Consider the following 15,457-nt stretch of genomic DNA (forward strand, 5'->3'; position numbering starts at 1 on the left):
ATAACTAGGATATGTTATTTCTAATAGACCCAAAAGGGGGTTTAACGGAGGGGCCAGGAGCGCCTGGGGTATTTAAGTGCCCTCTGAAGAATCTTACAGGGCCTGCGCACGGGATGCACAGGGGTATTTTAAGTCCTGTGGCGTCTGGGGCCCAGTTAAGGGGGTTTTTGAACGTTTGGAACGTTCCCAGGAGATGGTGGGGGATAGAATCCCGAAATAAAAAGAGAAACAGTGGACTTACTCGGCGAGGAAGTCCACAACAAAAAGACAGACAACTCAAAAGAACCGAGATCGAAGAACGGACAGGCTGGCGAACTGGTCGGGTAGACGAGGGCGAGGCTGGCGGTGCTGCAAAATGGTTGGTATGAATCTGGGGAGGCTTTTACTCGCTCAAAAGCCTCCCCTTAAATATTCTTGCGGCGACCGGTAGGGTCGTCATTCTATTTTCAAATTCCTCGCGGCTGCTTGGCCGCGGGAAAGACTATTTTTTGACAGGAGTGATCGTGAGTCTTTGTGCTTTCGCCGCTCCTGTTCAATTTATCTCTTACTATTGGAACTCTTCCTCGGTCCGAGGAAGAGTTCTATTCTTCAGACTGTTCTTGGTTGTTCATCTTTGGCCGGGGGAGAAGCAGTAGTTAACTTCTCCTCCGTCCGTTTCAAATAGAACAATCCATCTTTGGCCAGGGGGGAAGCTGTAGTTTACTCCTCATCCGGCCGTATCTCATAGAACTATCTAGTGTAGTTCGGTTTTAGTTTTATAATGTCAAACCCGTTCTCTTGGCCTGAGAACGGGTTTCTTGAACTATGGCCACGTTTCTTCTCCGGCCGATTCTATTGGCAAGAGTTATGTTAACAGTCTTATCTTCTCATTTCCGCAGTCAAGCGGATGCATAATGAATTTTCTCCTGAGCGGCGCTCTGCGCCGCACTTGGTGTTCAATAAGTTATTTATTGTTACATGTAATACAATTGGTTAGCCGGGCTCTAACTTATTGTAGTAGCCCGGCTGACATTCCCTCCCACCAAGATAAGTTACTTGTAACTTAGCTGAGCTATTTACGCTTAGAAACTCTATAATTGTGTAAGTGAATTGCTCCGTCTGGGATATTATTTTCTGGCAGCCATTCATCTTTGTCGGCAGATTGGTTTCTGTATCTTACAAGGTACAGTCTGGTATCTTTACCCAAGACTCTCTCCTTCTTATATTTGAGGAATATATGTACTTCAAGTTGCTCTTTAGGAGATGGTTCTTCTATGGGTGTAGGTACTGGTACGGAAGTTGGTTCATTTTCCCTCTGAACATATCTTTTTATCAGGCTTACTGGAAACACTGGGTGTTTCCTGCTAAATTCTTCTGTAAGAATTACTTCTACTGCATTTTTACCATGTAGGTTTTTAATCACAAAGGGACCTACAAAGGTGGGTTTAAGTTTCCTACAACCTCCTAAGTTGATAAAATTTACAGTAGATAGAAGTAATTTTTCTCCTATATTGAACTCTGGTTCTTTATGACTCTTGTCCCAGCGCATCTTGCTGTACTCAGCTGCTTCTTGGACACATTTGGCCGCATGTTTATTTGTGGCTTCTAGCATTTGCTTAAAGTACAAGGCCGTAGGTTGCGACAGTGGTAATTTGTCATTAAGCTTGTCTTTTGGTAATCTGGGAATCCAACCCCTCTCTAGGATATATGGCGCTTCCTTAGTAGTAGAGTGCTTACTACTATTATAAGCCATTTCCAGGACAGGGAGTGAATTAACCCAGTCATGTGTATACCCGTCACTGTTTTTAAATTCTAGCCCAAAGGCGCAAAAACTTCGCAGAAGATCTTCTAGTGTCTGGATCATTCTTTCTGCTAGGCCATCAGTCTGCGGGTGATATGCGGTCGAGAAGGCTAATTTGGTACCCAACATATCATGTAGATTTCTCCAAAATTCAGATGTAAACTTTGGGTCTCTGTCACTGATAATTATTTTTGGGATACCCACTTCCGCCATGATTCTATTCCAGAATAGCATAGCTATTTCCATGGCAGTATCATCTTTGTGATGCGGAATAAACTTAGCTCTCCTGGAAAATCTATCTACAACCACTAGGACTGAGTTATAAGAGAAGGCTCCTCCCGGAGGTAATCCTGTCACAAAGTCCATGTTGATGATTTCCCACCTAGTCTTAGGTTCAGCTATGGTCTGCAATAATCCAAATCTTTTTCCAGTCTGTTTATTGGCTTTTTGGCATGTTTCACAGGATTTAACATATATTTTAGTTTGATTTTTCCAATCAACCCACCAGGCTGTCTGTTTAATCCGTTCCAAGGTTCTATCCTCGGAGAAGTGACCTGCGCCAGCATTGTCATGGCATTCATACAGCATATTCTTAATGTGATTTTCTTTACTCAGGACTATCACACTGGAATGTCTATGTCTAAAGTATATTATGCCATCTAACAGAGTAAACTGTCCTGTCTTGTATGGGGTCAATAGGTATTCTGGTAAGCTAGCAATCAATTCTGGAGCACTGTTTTCATTATCCAGGATATTGATCAACTTGAGAAGTTCCAAATCTTCACTATAGCTGATCCTAACTTCTTCAAAGAATGCGTCATCGAGATGTTTGCAAATTTAGGGATATGTTGTCTGTAATAACTACAAAATCCCAAAAATGACTGCATTTCTGTCATTGTCTGCGGCATAGGTTTAAGCAGAACTGATGCTACTCTATTTTGATCTATGGCTAGAGATAATCCGGAGACTATATGACCTAAAGCCTTGAGCTCTTGAAAGCCAAAGTTGCATTTCTTGATTGACATTTTCAAACCTGCTGTAATAGCTGTACGGAGGACCAATCTTATTTTTTCTAAATGATCCTCCCAGTTTGTAGAATATATGATAATGTCATCTATGCAAATCATCATCCAACTTTGTCTAATAAAGGATCCAAATATTGTGTCCATCATACGCTGAAAGTGTGACGGAGCATTTTTTATACCAAATGGCATCCTTAAATATTCATAGACTCCTAGATGACAGATTATTCACATAAATTTTCTGCTCTCTTCTTTAATAGGTATTTGATGGAACCCTTTAAGAACATCCATTGTCGTGATGTATTTAGCTTTCGCCAAATTATGCAGTGAATGATCTATCCTTGGAATAGGATAATTGTCTGCCTTGGTGTAATTATTAAGGGCTTGAAAGTCTCCTACCATACGGGATTTATCATTATGCCATGCTATAATTACGGGCGTAGTTATTTCCACTTGTTTGTTATGGCCTACTTTCCTCAACACCTTAAGTTCTAAAATTTCTTTGATGTGGATCTCTAAGGCTTCCCTAGACTTAGGGCTGGAAGGATAAGCGGCTCTCCGTAACGCAGGAGGGTATGGGGGCTGACACGTAAGTTCTATCTCAATGTCGTGTCCTGAGATATTCCCTATAGGTTCCTCCTTTGTGCAAAAAGCTTCTTCATGCTCAAAGCAGACTTGCAATACATCTGATTGTTGCTCCGTAGTCAAATCACTACTAATGGCAGCCTGAGACATATAATCATGACTGAACTTGATCAGTTCTTTATTCTCATGATTTTTTCCGGGAGGATTCTGAAAGCTAATGTTACATATCTCAAACTTTCTTTTCCAATCACCACCTATAGTGTAGTATCTGTTTTTGCTTTGAATTACATCTATTCCATACAAGCAGAATGCATCATTACCTATAATAAGATAATCACACACAGCATCTTCTAGGACTACAAATTCTACGTGTAATCTCAAAGAACCTTTTGTGTGCGGAAAAATAAGAGGTAACTTAACTATCCCTATTGGTTTAAGGGCTGAGTTACAACTGCTAAATTTAGCCTTGGGCGTGGGGAGAAGATTATTCTTCCAGTCAGGGTAACAAGAGTCTAGTAAATTGGTACTAGTGCAAGAACAAAATGCCCCAATGTCTAGAAGAGCTCTGACTTCTCTCTCATCGAAGATAACTGTCGTGTAGCTAGTTTTTCCCAAAGTATAACTCATGCCTTCTTCTGGTTTATTTGTCATTAGTTTGGCATCTGATACGTGCCCAACTTCGAGTGAAGAATTCCATTTCTGTGGCAGGTTGGAATCTCCTTGGATTACCGTGATACGCAATGGATCGCCTAGATTGGCTTGTATTACGTTGCATTTGGCATTAATTTCTGGTTCATCCAGGCAATCTCCAACTTCAGGCTCCATACTGACAATGTCAAATTGGGAGCCCGTATCAGATAGGTCATCTTCATCTGATTCTACTTCTATATTGTTAATCCGTTTACGTGGTTTAGGGCAATCAGGTCTCTTATGGCCTTTCTCTCCACAATTATAACACTCAATACTAGTTGGTTTTCTAGTAGGCACTTCTGCATTCTTTCTTTCTCCAGCTGTGTTTTCTCTAGGAGCTAGATTATGCCTTTCTTTGTACGTCTTGGGTTTCCTGTCTAATTTCTTAGCCACAATAATTATTTCTATAGTGGCTACTAATTCAGACAAGTCTACGTCTGCATCTTTCAACCTGCACATCACATCATGTTCTAAGTAATTAGGGCACTTTTTCAAGATTTTCTTAGTGACAAATTTCTGAGCGGGTTGGTTATACATACAATCAATTCTTTTCTTCTGACTTAGGCACCATTTGTATGGGTCATCTTTTGTAGGATCAAAGAAATCATTTTCATATGCGGCCAGCATTTTATCCTCCCAGACATCTGTACCAAACTGTTTGTGGATCAGTTTTTTCCACTCTTCCCAGCTTACTTTTCCGACAGATTTCTTTTTTTCTGACGAACCAGTCTAAAGCTACGCCTTCAAATAACCTTGGCAATCTGGAGGTTACTACTTCATCCAAAGCTTCGTAGCACTCAAGGAGATGATCTACGTAGTCTATGAAGTAGATATGATCATATTCTCCTTCTCCGGAGAACTTAGGCCATTCTTTCATTGGCGGCATCAGTTTGCATTTGGTTATTGGATCTAAACTATTCAAGAAAGAAGTAGTCTGTCTTGGTTGTTCCTGGTAAGGTTGGGAATCACTGGGAGCGTTTGGGTGTGGTGACCTGGTTGGTTCCTCTTCTTTAGGAGGTAGAAACCTTTCTTGGTGTTGAAACACTCTGTTCCTGTTATTTAGTAAAGGATTATTAAACCTGACATATTCCATCTGAGCAGATTCGGGGTTATGAATCATATGCGGGGGAGTGTGTATTCCAGCTACATTTTGTTTAAGAGTTTTTATCTCTTGTTTCAGAGAGCTAATTTGTTCCGTTGTGGAGATGTTGATTTTATTTACCATCTCCTTCATGTTATCTTCCTGATGACTTACTAAGTCTATCAAGATTTGTAGTTGGGCGGATTGATGGTCTTCACGCTCTCTGTTCTCTTTGATAACCTCAGTTCTCAGAGTAGACAACATTTGACTTTTAAAGTCTGCCATATCAATGTCAATATCCGTAAGTTTGTCTAGTAGACTTTGATTATTACTCGTCATATTCTCAAGGCTTTTTGTTATCTCACTTGTTTTACTCTTGATTTCTCCAATGTCTTGGCAAAACTCAGCAATTTTAACAAAATGTTCTTGAGACATTACTATTGCACGACTAACAGCAGATTCAAGAGTGTTAATAATAAAAGTATGACATTCCACAATTTTCTTGTTTGTAAACTTATATTGGTTACTAGAGTTACTATGCAATGTAGACAAATTTCCATACAAGTTATCAAACATATGGAAAATGAAATCTCTATCAACTACATCTGGTCGTAGGCTTGTTCCAAGGTGTTCGCTGCCTTCATGACTTGAGCCCATCTGGCGCGGTCTCTGCGGAGCTGGTTGGTTTGATCTGTTGGAGGAGCTTTTCGTTTTTTTGAAGTCCTCGCTGGAGGGGTGATCTGCTTCTTCACTGTCCAGGGGTTCCAACCCTCCACGAAGGACTCTAGTTCCTTTCGAGTGAGAAACTTCTGAGCCGCTTTTTGGCTCTCTTGAGCTCCGCGTAGAGCGGTTTTCAACTCCTCTGGAGATCCTTGAGCCTGGAAAGAGATGCATTTCCTCCAGTTGGCTCGGTGGACGTACACCAAGTTCTGGATCATCTTGACCTGCTCCTCCTCCAGCTCTTTGGTAGTTTTCACCGGAGCTTGGGTTTTCGAGGTGCTTGGAGCCGGGTCCGTGTTCTTCTTGAACCGAAGCGGGGCCTCGAAGTCCGCCGGATCCTCCTCCAACTGATCCTCCGACGACAGATCCTCCAATGGCGGACCCTTTGCGGCTGACTCTTTTCGGAGTGGCAAGGGGTCCTTCGAGGTCAGGTCTGGAAGATCGGGTAGACATGTTGTCAGTGTGGATGTTTATAAGGGGTAAGTTCTTGTAAAAAGAAATAGACTAACCTTTGACTTCCGGTTCGGAGTCGCTAACGTCAATATCCGCTAAGTTCTTGGCGGGAGCTGGGTCTATTTCAGCTGCGGAGAACGGAGAAATTGGTCAGTAATGTACTTTTTATTTGCGGGTGAATTTGCAGGAGAGAGTTGCTTACGGGTGTCTCTTGGGTGGCGTATAGTACCGGCGATGTAGTTTGGTTTTGGCGCAGGCACTAACGTTACCAGAGTAAAACAATTATCAGCGCTACCGGCGGTGCGGAATAGAAGTAGGATAAAACGTACTAGTAGGTTTCTTCAACGGTACGTCCACCTCTAGTTTTGGCGCAGCAGAGGCCGCGAGATTCTTTTTGGATTGGGTTTTCCGAACCACTGTAGAAACAGGAATCAGGGTTAGCGTGTATTTAACACGGGTAGTTGAAAAGGTAGAAATTTCAAGCTCACTTTTGCGTTCTAGGCAAGCTTTAGCTTTGCGAGTGCAATGTTCACATAAGAAGAGTTGAAATCGAAGTTTTCCTTTGATACTTTCTTTTTGTTTGCGTTCAATTTGGTCGGTGGCAATCTTGAGCTGCTCGGCGTACGAAAGCTTCTCCCAGGCGGTAGGGACGTAATTCCGGGCACGTTCTTCTCTCTGTTCTTTAAGATAACGGAGATAATACTGAATCAGTTCAGCATTTCTCTGTAATTCCACTGAAAAAGAATGAGAAAAAAATCTTTGTCAGAAAAAGATTATTTCACGGTTTTTCTGCGGTAAAAAGGATGGTACAGAAGGATTTAAAGGCTTCTGAAGATACGCGCGAAGAAATCGCGGTTTAGGTTGCTCTATGGAGAGCGGTTAATTAGCGCTGAAGAGCGCGGGGTTAGTTCTGCGCGAGGTAGCGCAGGTGGCGAGCTGCGGAGAGCAGGTAGAGAGCACTAGAGTGCTCTGAGTTGGTTGCGCTGAAGTTCGCGCCTAAAGTCGCGCGAAGTAGAGCGGCTAAGGTTAGCGCTAGGTAGCGCGGGTGGTGCGCTATTGAGAGCGGGTAGGGAGCTATAATAAACTTAATAAATTAAGTTTTAAGGGGCAATATTGCCTACTGCGCTCAAAGCGCAAGGGTTTAGACTTAACGCAAAAGTTAAGTAAGCTTAAGTAAGCTTAAGAGTAGGTTTGGTCAGGTTTTAATCGTTGGATAAACGAAAAGAACTGAGTTTTTTATGGTTTTATGGGTTTATAAGGGTAAGTTCCCGGCCAGACCCCCAATTGTCAGGCGCGGTGATGCCAAGAGTGACACTCTTCTAGCTACACCGGTGACTGCGCAGCGGTGCGGTGTGGCGCGCGGTAAAAAATATGAAATAACTAGGATATGTTATTTCTAATAGACCCAAAAGGGGGTTTAACAGAGGGGCCAGGAGTGCCTGGGGTATTTAAGTGCCCTCTGAAGAATCTTACAGGGCCTGCGCATGGGATGCGCAGGGGTATTTTAAGTCCTGTGGCGTCTGGGGCCCAGTTAAGGGGGTTTTTGAACGTTTGGAACGTTCCCAGGAGATGGTGGGGGATAGAATCCCGAAATAAAAAGAGAAACAGTGGACTTACTCGGCGAGGAAGTCCACAACAAAAAGACAGACAACTCAAAAGAACCGAGATCGAAGAACGGACAGGCTGGCGAACTGGTCGGGTAGACAAGGGCAAGGCTGGCGGTGCTGCGAAATGGTTGGTATGAATCTGGGGAGGCTTTTACTCGCTCAAAAGCCTCCCCTTAAATATTTTTGCGGCAACCGGTAGGGTTGTCATTCTATTTTCAAATCCCTCGCGGCTGCTTGGCCGCGGGAAAGACTATTTTTTGACAGGAGTGATTGTGAGTCTTTGTGCTTTCGTTGCTCCTGTTCAATTTATCTCTTACTATTGGAACTCTTCCTCGGTCCAAGGAAGAGTTCTATTCTTCAGACCGTTCTTGGTTGTTCATCTTCGGCCGGGGAAGAAGCAGTAGTTAACTTCTCCTCCGGCCGTTTCAAATAGAACAATCCATCTTTGGCCGGGGGGGAAGCTGTAGTTTACTCCTCATCCGGCCGTATCTCATAGAACTATCTAGTGTAGTTTGGTTTTAGTTTTATAATGTCAAACCCGTTCTCTTGGCCTGAGAACGGGTTTCTTGAACTATGGCCACGTTTCTTCTCCGGCCAATTCTATCAGCAAGAGTTATGTTAACAGTCTTATCTTCTCATTTCCGCAGTCAAGCGGATGCATAATGAATTTTCTCCTGAGCGGCGCTCTGCGCCGCACTTGGTGTTCAATAAGTTATTTATTGTTACATGTAATACAATTGGTTAGCCGGGCTCTAACTTATTGTAGTAGCCCGGCTGACAGCGTTGAGCCTGATCTATAGCGTAATAATCCACAAGTGGTAAAAGCTCCGCACTTTAAAAGCACAAGTCTGCAATAGTAGTTTTGTACGCAAAAGTAAAGGTCCCATAAAACTGGGCATGCGGCCAAATATTGGCGGGTGTGCGGTCCCACACGCCCTTTTTGAAGGACATGGGCGTGGGCGTGCCCCCGGGGGATGGGTGTGCGTTTATCAACACCCCCGCCCCAGCTCCACCCGCTGGTGGAACCCGCTTTTGCTGCTCTGGCTCACGTGCTGAAGCCCCACTGCTATCAGTCCACGAGTTCTGGTCTGCCGCAGTCCAGCCCTGCCTATCCGCTCAAGGTTGCAGGCTGGCCAGAATAACAAGGGGGGGAATCAGTCACCACACTGGGGTTTTTTTGGGTGGGCGGGGGGGGGGGGGGGTCAAAAGCAGGGTGGGGTTTGCCATGGGACCAGCCAATCCCCTCAGGGGAACAGTCAGCAAGAACGGCCCAGGGCGCGGGGAACCGGGACTGGAGCACGCTGACAACAGGGGAATGGAGCATACCAACAACAGGGGACTGGAGTATGGGGAGCTGGGTTTGGTGTTGGATGTCATTCATGGGTGAGTTGTTCACAGGTGCAGTGGCCCAAGGCCGGTGTGTTGCACAGCTGCAGCTCATGGCCCTAGGAATGCCTTATGGCTTACAGGGTCACTGGTGGGTTCTCACTGGGTATTGGGGGCCAAACAGGTCCCCATTTTCTTATGCACTCCTATTACAGAGTGTGCTTTGGCACACTCTTCTGTCAAATTGTTTTGGATATGTATACTTTAAATCATGTATTACATCCTTCTATTTATCACATACAGAAACAACAAAAGTTTAGAAGGATGTAATACATGATTTAAAGTATACATATTCAAAACAATTTGACAGAATCTTTTGGGAGGAGGAGGGGGAACAGTGACACAAGCTCTGTTGTGGAAGAGAGAATGTGAAAATAAGGATGGGGACTACGGCTAGCCGGATGTTGAGCTTGAGACGTCAGTCAGCAATGACAGCAAGAGAAGAGCCATCATCCTGATCAGGCTGTGTAGCTATGGAACCGGAGTTCTGATCAACGGAAGGGGGAGCGGGATCGGTGGTTTTTTGGTCAGCTTGAACGGAAGGAGGAACGGAATTGTTGGCCTGAACGGAAGGGGGAGCGGGGTTGGTGGGTTGGTTTGGTAGTTGAGAGGCCTTGGTATTGACAGGAGCCACGGCCAGCCCCTCGGGGGGAACAGCACCCGCTGCGGCCGTTGGCTTCTTCGCCCACCCTCCCACCACCTCCTTCTTGTCCTCAGGTTTGATGATTGCCCGGCAGATCAGTTGGGTCAACGACAACGTCCCCAGACGGCTGATCTTCTCCACTTTCCAATTAGCCGCATGCAGTATCAACACTAACTCCTTCCCATCCTGAGCCATACAACATCAACTACAGTCATTCTGATCAGCCCCTTTCCTCTCACGTCCGAGTTTCTCGTTAGGTAAAAAGCGCGACGTACTTGCGAGTCTAGAAGATCGATCAATGGTCTTCCAGTTTCTTCTTACACTTGAGGATGGGCCGCATCATTGGAGAACAAGCTCTGAACATGTTGAGATATCTTGACATCTTTGAGGATCTCCCAGGTTTGGAGCGGACAATCTTGAACTTGACTCCAATTAGTCATGGTCCTCTCAACCAGGATCATCTTGGTCGACGATGACGAGACCTCCGAAAGCTGTGTGATGATCGCAAGAAAACAGTCTCAATGATTCCTGTGTCGAATCGGTTGGATAGGAAATAATTTACGTTTTTGAGAATCTTGACCGCGGTTTCGTCGTTCCATTCACGAAGAACAAAGCGGGCGAAGAAGACTCGGACGCCTCGACGGTTCTGGACATCGAATAAATTGTGTGCTTCCAGGATGACTCGTTTTGAGGAAACGGCCTGAGGGAATCGTTTTGCCAAAAAACTGGCTTTCCCAGATGGTTATCAAGGAAAAGAAAAAGTAAAATTAACCACAATGAATCGGTCATGATATTGAGAGTTATTGAGAAGAAGACAGACTGCTTGGGCTTGGACGATTACTTCTGCCCTGTCTTGTAGCACAATTCGTAAACGCGGATACGTGCGTGCCAAGCTTAATGCTACATGGCCGACCCCTCCACCTAAGTCGACCATCAAACCTACACGTAGGAATCAAATTAGTTCCGGAGGCTGAATTTCAATCAATCAATAGTTTTCTTTTCCTGCCGTTTCCTATAGTTCCCCAGTTATATCCGCTCAGTCCCTGGTCACTGGACCCAATACGAGACAAACATTCTGTCGCTGTGATGCCAAATAAGGCGAGTGTTGTTTTTGGGAGGGTTGATAGACGCCATAATGAATGTCAGTTGAGAGGAATAACATAGGGGCCGATAGATTTTGAGGAAGTCGAGAAATGAGAAACATTTCACTTACCTTATTCCACCCAAAACAAAATCAGTTGTTGAAGATGACCCATAAGAGAGCCCATTGCGTTCGAAACAGTAGAAAAATGTAAGAAGCAGCGGGATGGTAAGAGAGAGAGAGGGGGGGGGGGAGGATGTACATAAATCTTTTTAAGCGGACTTCTTGATCATAACTGAGTTGAAGAAACGTTCGGAAGTCCATGCCGGTTTCAAAGGCATGAGAGAACGGAGATTGGTCGCCAAAGAACGATCTCGAACTCGAGGGCTCCAAGATACACTCGGTCAAATGGGACGAGGATTTGAACATTTCGTCCGTCGAATGAGTGATCAAAGCTGGAAGCGTGTTCGGGCCCATGTGCTTCTCCGAATTGCTGCTCAAGAGGTGCGTGTCAGAGTGGTGTATCAGTTTTTCGGGGAGAGGAGAAAAATGGACAGACAGTTCCCGGGGCAGCTCTTCGGCCGATTTACCGGTGTCAAGGGCCAGACTATGACGATTGTTAGCGAACCAACGTTTCTTGGGAGAGGTGAAGATATGGTGAGAGACGAGGAGACGCATGAGCCGTTCAAGACGGAGCGGGCTAGCGTCACACTTCTCCGCAATCTATTGGATGTCCATTCCTGCTGACCTGTGCCTGCTGGCCTGAGAATCTCGGGAATGTGGCCTTCGACGGTCACTCGTACATATAGCCGACGAGACGTTGAACTAAATGTACACATGATATTCCATCCATTGCCATCAGCGACTTACGCACCTAGAGATATCTGCTTTCCGCCCGAGGAGACGACTTACAGCGAGCGCATGTGTGCAGATAAACCCGGTACTGTCCTGGACTTTGGAGGTCCATTCGGCGCAGGCAGCGACGATGAGGTCGACAGCTTCGAGCACCTCGTACGGTGTCACCGGATGGGCCCGAGAGTAGCGGATTGGTTCTGTTGGGCCGTGGCAGATTCGGCCACCACCTTCTCGATCGTCTGGACCGAGTTCGATATCAGATCGGCGAGCGAAGACAACGACATTCTTGGGCGCTTGCCGAGTCGATTGAGGCTGGTCAGCAGGAAGAGAGGATGGAGTTGTGGCGGTGGTCGGAGCTTTGCATTACATGCCCCCAGAAATGATCAAAGGGAAATCTTTCGGACCCAGTATCGACTGGTGGGCACTTGGGGTAGTCATGTATGTACCAGACCATTTTTGCCTGCTATCCATTTGACACCATAGGAGATGAAGCAGAAAGATCCTACAAAGGTACGACCATAAAACCTTCATAATCTATGAACTCTCATTGACACATGAGGTATTCGCCACTGACTCGCCGTTTTGAGGGCTAGTACAGATGATCGGAAAAGGCCCAAGCTGCTCATAAACGCAGGGCATTATGAGATACCCTTCAGTCGACAGAAATTCCTTTACTCCTCAGATCCTCTTTTGCCATTCGAATATCCTGCAACAAAAATAATAGCGACGAAGTACAGCACCATTAACGGACAAGGCGAGATGGATCTGCTGATGGGAGAGCAGGAGACGGACCGAGAGCAATTCATGATAAGACTCTTCATGGATCTTGGACTGATTGGAGCCGGAGATATCGAGCAAGATCTTAGCCAAACAGGCCGATCCGAAGCCAAGCAGCCCCAGCCCGATCGGCGCCTACACAGACGGACGGCCAAGCCATGCACAAACGGTCAGGAGGTGATGGTTCTCGGCCAGCTCTTGCGCCGAAGCGCTCGGGAGACTTAACTGCGAGGAGCGTGACGGAGGTGTATCCGATTGCTGCGTGCTGGAGGTGGGCGAAGACGAGGAGGGGATAATAGAGAGCCAAGAAGCTGAGAACGTAGCCGAGGAGCTTCTGGACCGGCTTCCGCTTCGTGGTCGATGAGAGCAGCACGGATCCTTTTGCTTGTCCACGCCCTGATGTCGATCCTTCCCTGGCCATCTCTTTTCTGATGTCGTTTTGTTGGCTGGCGTGAGCTGGCATTGTATCGCGGTTCTCAAGGTGCGCGCCTTTGGCTGGCGCAAGGGCGGCGCCCCCAGGCGAGTCGAGAGGGCAGGATTTTATTTCTAAAAGGCCCCCCTGACGGAGGCTCGCCTCAGCCTACCCCCCGAGGGCCCAAAGTCTCGAGGCCCCGAGGGACTTGGTTAAGTTCGATAAAATTTGCACTTTTTCAAGCGATCAAATACCGCAGCTCGTCGTTCCCAAGCTCGACGATGCTCCAGAGGAGCCGCTCCCGGCCGTCCCGAGCAGTTCCGAGGATTCCCGAGGACCGGGTGCCGACAGCCGAGCCCAGCCGATCATGCCAGTTATCTCGGCTGTCCATCACCTGTGCAATCACTGAACCTGTACACTGCCCATGACGTCCTATCTGTCCAATGATGATCAGACAAGTCATCATCATCTCCACAGCTTTTACAAATATGCAGCACTGCAGGCTGCCATGTCTTGCAGAGGGAAGAAACTGCGATATCCTCAGCGACAGTCTGCATATATGTACACACTCGCCGAGACGGCAGCTGCAGCTCTCTCTCTCTCTCTCGCTCTCTCGCTCTCTCGAGACCCTCTCACTCGGCTTGATCGCTTACACGCAGCCGAGAGAGCGCCCTAAATATCCCCTTTCGAGGTGCTGGTCGCCGAGCGCTTGAAGGGGATCGGATTGCCAGATTATGTGTACGTCGTCTCCATATCGCTGCACCCCCGGATCCCCAAAGAGCCTTGCTGCAGGCGGCCAAACTGCTGCACAGGGGGTGATCACATCGGCCGCCAACTCAGACGAGCGTCGCATCCCTTTCAGAGCTCAGATTGACGACACACATGCTTGTTTGCATCTATTTATTTATCCCGTTCTCTAAGGCTCCTCGACGGCCACTCGATCGGCCGTCCGGCCGTGGCCCTTCCTTGCTCCCACATAATCACTGAGAGGAACACATCCTATACCACCCCAAAAATCCAGTTCGCGTGCATCCCCATGCTTGTGTGCATATCGCCATGGGTCCAAACCTCCCTGGCTTGAGGAGCTTGAGGCAGATCAATGCCTGTTATAGGAGTAGCATCCCTGCTTTTTTTTGGCCCAGTGCATGTCATCATTCACTCGGGCTGGTTTATTGCACATAATCGCCCATCCACCCCAATCCCATCCGGGGATAAGCTGCTTTCTGGTTAATGAAGCCAACACGCCTCCGCTCCAAGACAAGACGCCCCCCGGATCCCGGCCACTCGTTAATTTTCGTGGGTGCTCTGCACAGACGGCGCGCCGAAGGGCGACTCTGGACAGAGGGGCAGTAGAGCTTGCGTGCCTCTTCACAGCCGCCAAGCCCTGGGGGATAGTCATAGGCCATCATCCCCAGATAATCTGGAGATGGACGATGTCTTGGCTTCGTCGTCCTCGGCGCGAATCTCCAGCCTCTGCCATTCGTCGGTGCAGGTGGGCCCTTGCGTTGGCGGTCTTCGAGCCTTCCTCGTCTCCCTTCGTCTCCCCTGCTCGGGCGCCATGGCTTCCGTGTATGTCCATCCCACACATTCTCCAAGCTCCCTCACCCGAGCCACCCATCCATCCCCTCCAGCTGCTGCTGCTGCTGCTGCGAGGGCACTGCATGCCTTCGATCGCCATGGGTGTCGTCCTCAAACACCAATGACGCACGTTTCCGTCTCCTGCAGCTTCTTCCCTGTATACATAAATACAATCGATATCATCCATACATCATACAGGCCCATCCAAAGTCTCATCGAGCTCGGTGAAACCCCCACAGCATCCCCCCTCTCCCTGACCAGCCGACACTGTTTCCAGCCCACGCATCCCTTATTTTGTCGCATCCCGTCGCAACAAGGACGATTGGACTCTAATACATCATCGTTTTATGTCCTCGGGAATCGCTTCAAGCACGCTGAGGCATAGTTCCGGCCCCCTATGAACTCGATTAGCTTTCATTCTTCATTTCCGAATCATGATTGAAAGCTCTGTGGGCTCGGTGTAGGCTCTTCTGAGGTGCTGATCGTCCTCTGCAACCCAGTCTAACATCTCCCCTTTCCGAGTATTCGTGCAGGCACACACACACACACACCACCTCAACATATATTTTAAATATCTGCTTCCCTTTTTTGTCCATATGCCCCTGTCTTACCTCTCGCCAAATATGCCAGTCCACCCATAGATCAGCTTATGTAGCCCTACGTTTTTTAAGGAATAAGCTGAGGCAGAATCCATAGAGAATCTACTTGTTGCCTGGCACCCCTCTCTCCCCCACCCCAACCCATCCGTCCCCAGTGGTCTTCTACCTTGGCGCTCATTTCTTTCTGC

At 47.0% G+C, this 15,457-nt stretch overlaps 4 protein-coding genes across 4 annotated transcripts; all 4 read right to left on the reverse strand.

Annotated features, from left to right (window-relative positions):
* Positions 1-9,742: 9,742 nt before the first annotated feature.
* On the reverse strand, positions 9,743-10,162 carry PtA15_3A289 (uncharacterized protein; the record flags this gene model as incomplete). Its single annotated transcript, XM_053167242.1, has 1 exon — positions 9,743-10,162. One exon carries the CDS (start codon positions 10,160-10,162, stop codon positions 9,743-9,745), a length of 420 nt encoding a protein of 139 aa, XP_053018479.1.
* A 122-nt stretch (positions 10,163-10,284) lies between these two features.
* PtA15_3A290 (uncharacterized protein) lies at positions 10,285-12,529 on the reverse strand (the record flags this gene model as incomplete). The annotated part of the gene is made up of 8 exons (XM_053167244.1): positions 10,285-10,458; positions 10,530-10,667; positions 10,788-10,906; positions 11,345-11,541; positions 11,608-11,655; positions 11,797-11,873; positions 11,961-12,259; positions 12,478-12,529. 8 exons carry the CDS (start codon positions 12,527-12,529, stop codon positions 10,285-10,287), a joined length of 1,104 nt encoding a protein of 367 aa, XP_053018480.1.
* A 26-nt stretch (positions 12,530-12,555) lies between these two features.
* PtA15_3A291 (uncharacterized protein) lies at positions 12,556-13,143 on the reverse strand (the record flags this gene model as incomplete). The annotated part of the gene is made up of 3 exons (XM_053167245.1): positions 12,556-12,609; positions 12,696-12,815; positions 12,907-13,143. 3 exons carry the CDS (start codon positions 13,141-13,143, stop codon positions 12,556-12,558), a joined length of 411 nt encoding a protein of 136 aa, XP_053018481.1.
* A 187-nt stretch (positions 13,144-13,330) lies between these two features.
* On the reverse strand, positions 13,331-13,483 carry PtA15_3A292 (uncharacterized protein; the record flags this gene model as incomplete). Its single annotated transcript, XM_053167246.1, has 1 exon — positions 13,331-13,483. The coding sequence occupies one exon, from the start codon at positions 13,481-13,483 to the stop codon at positions 13,331-13,333; it is 153 nt and encodes a 50-aa protein (XP_053018482.1).
* Between the last annotated feature and the right edge of the window lie 1,974 nt (positions 13,484-15,457).

Source organism: Puccinia triticina, chromosome 3A (assembly GCF_026914185.1).
Source record: "Puccinia triticina chromosome 3A, complete sequence".
Lineage (NCBI taxonomy): Eukaryota > Fungi > Basidiomycota > Pucciniomycetes > Pucciniales > Pucciniaceae > Puccinia > Puccinia triticina.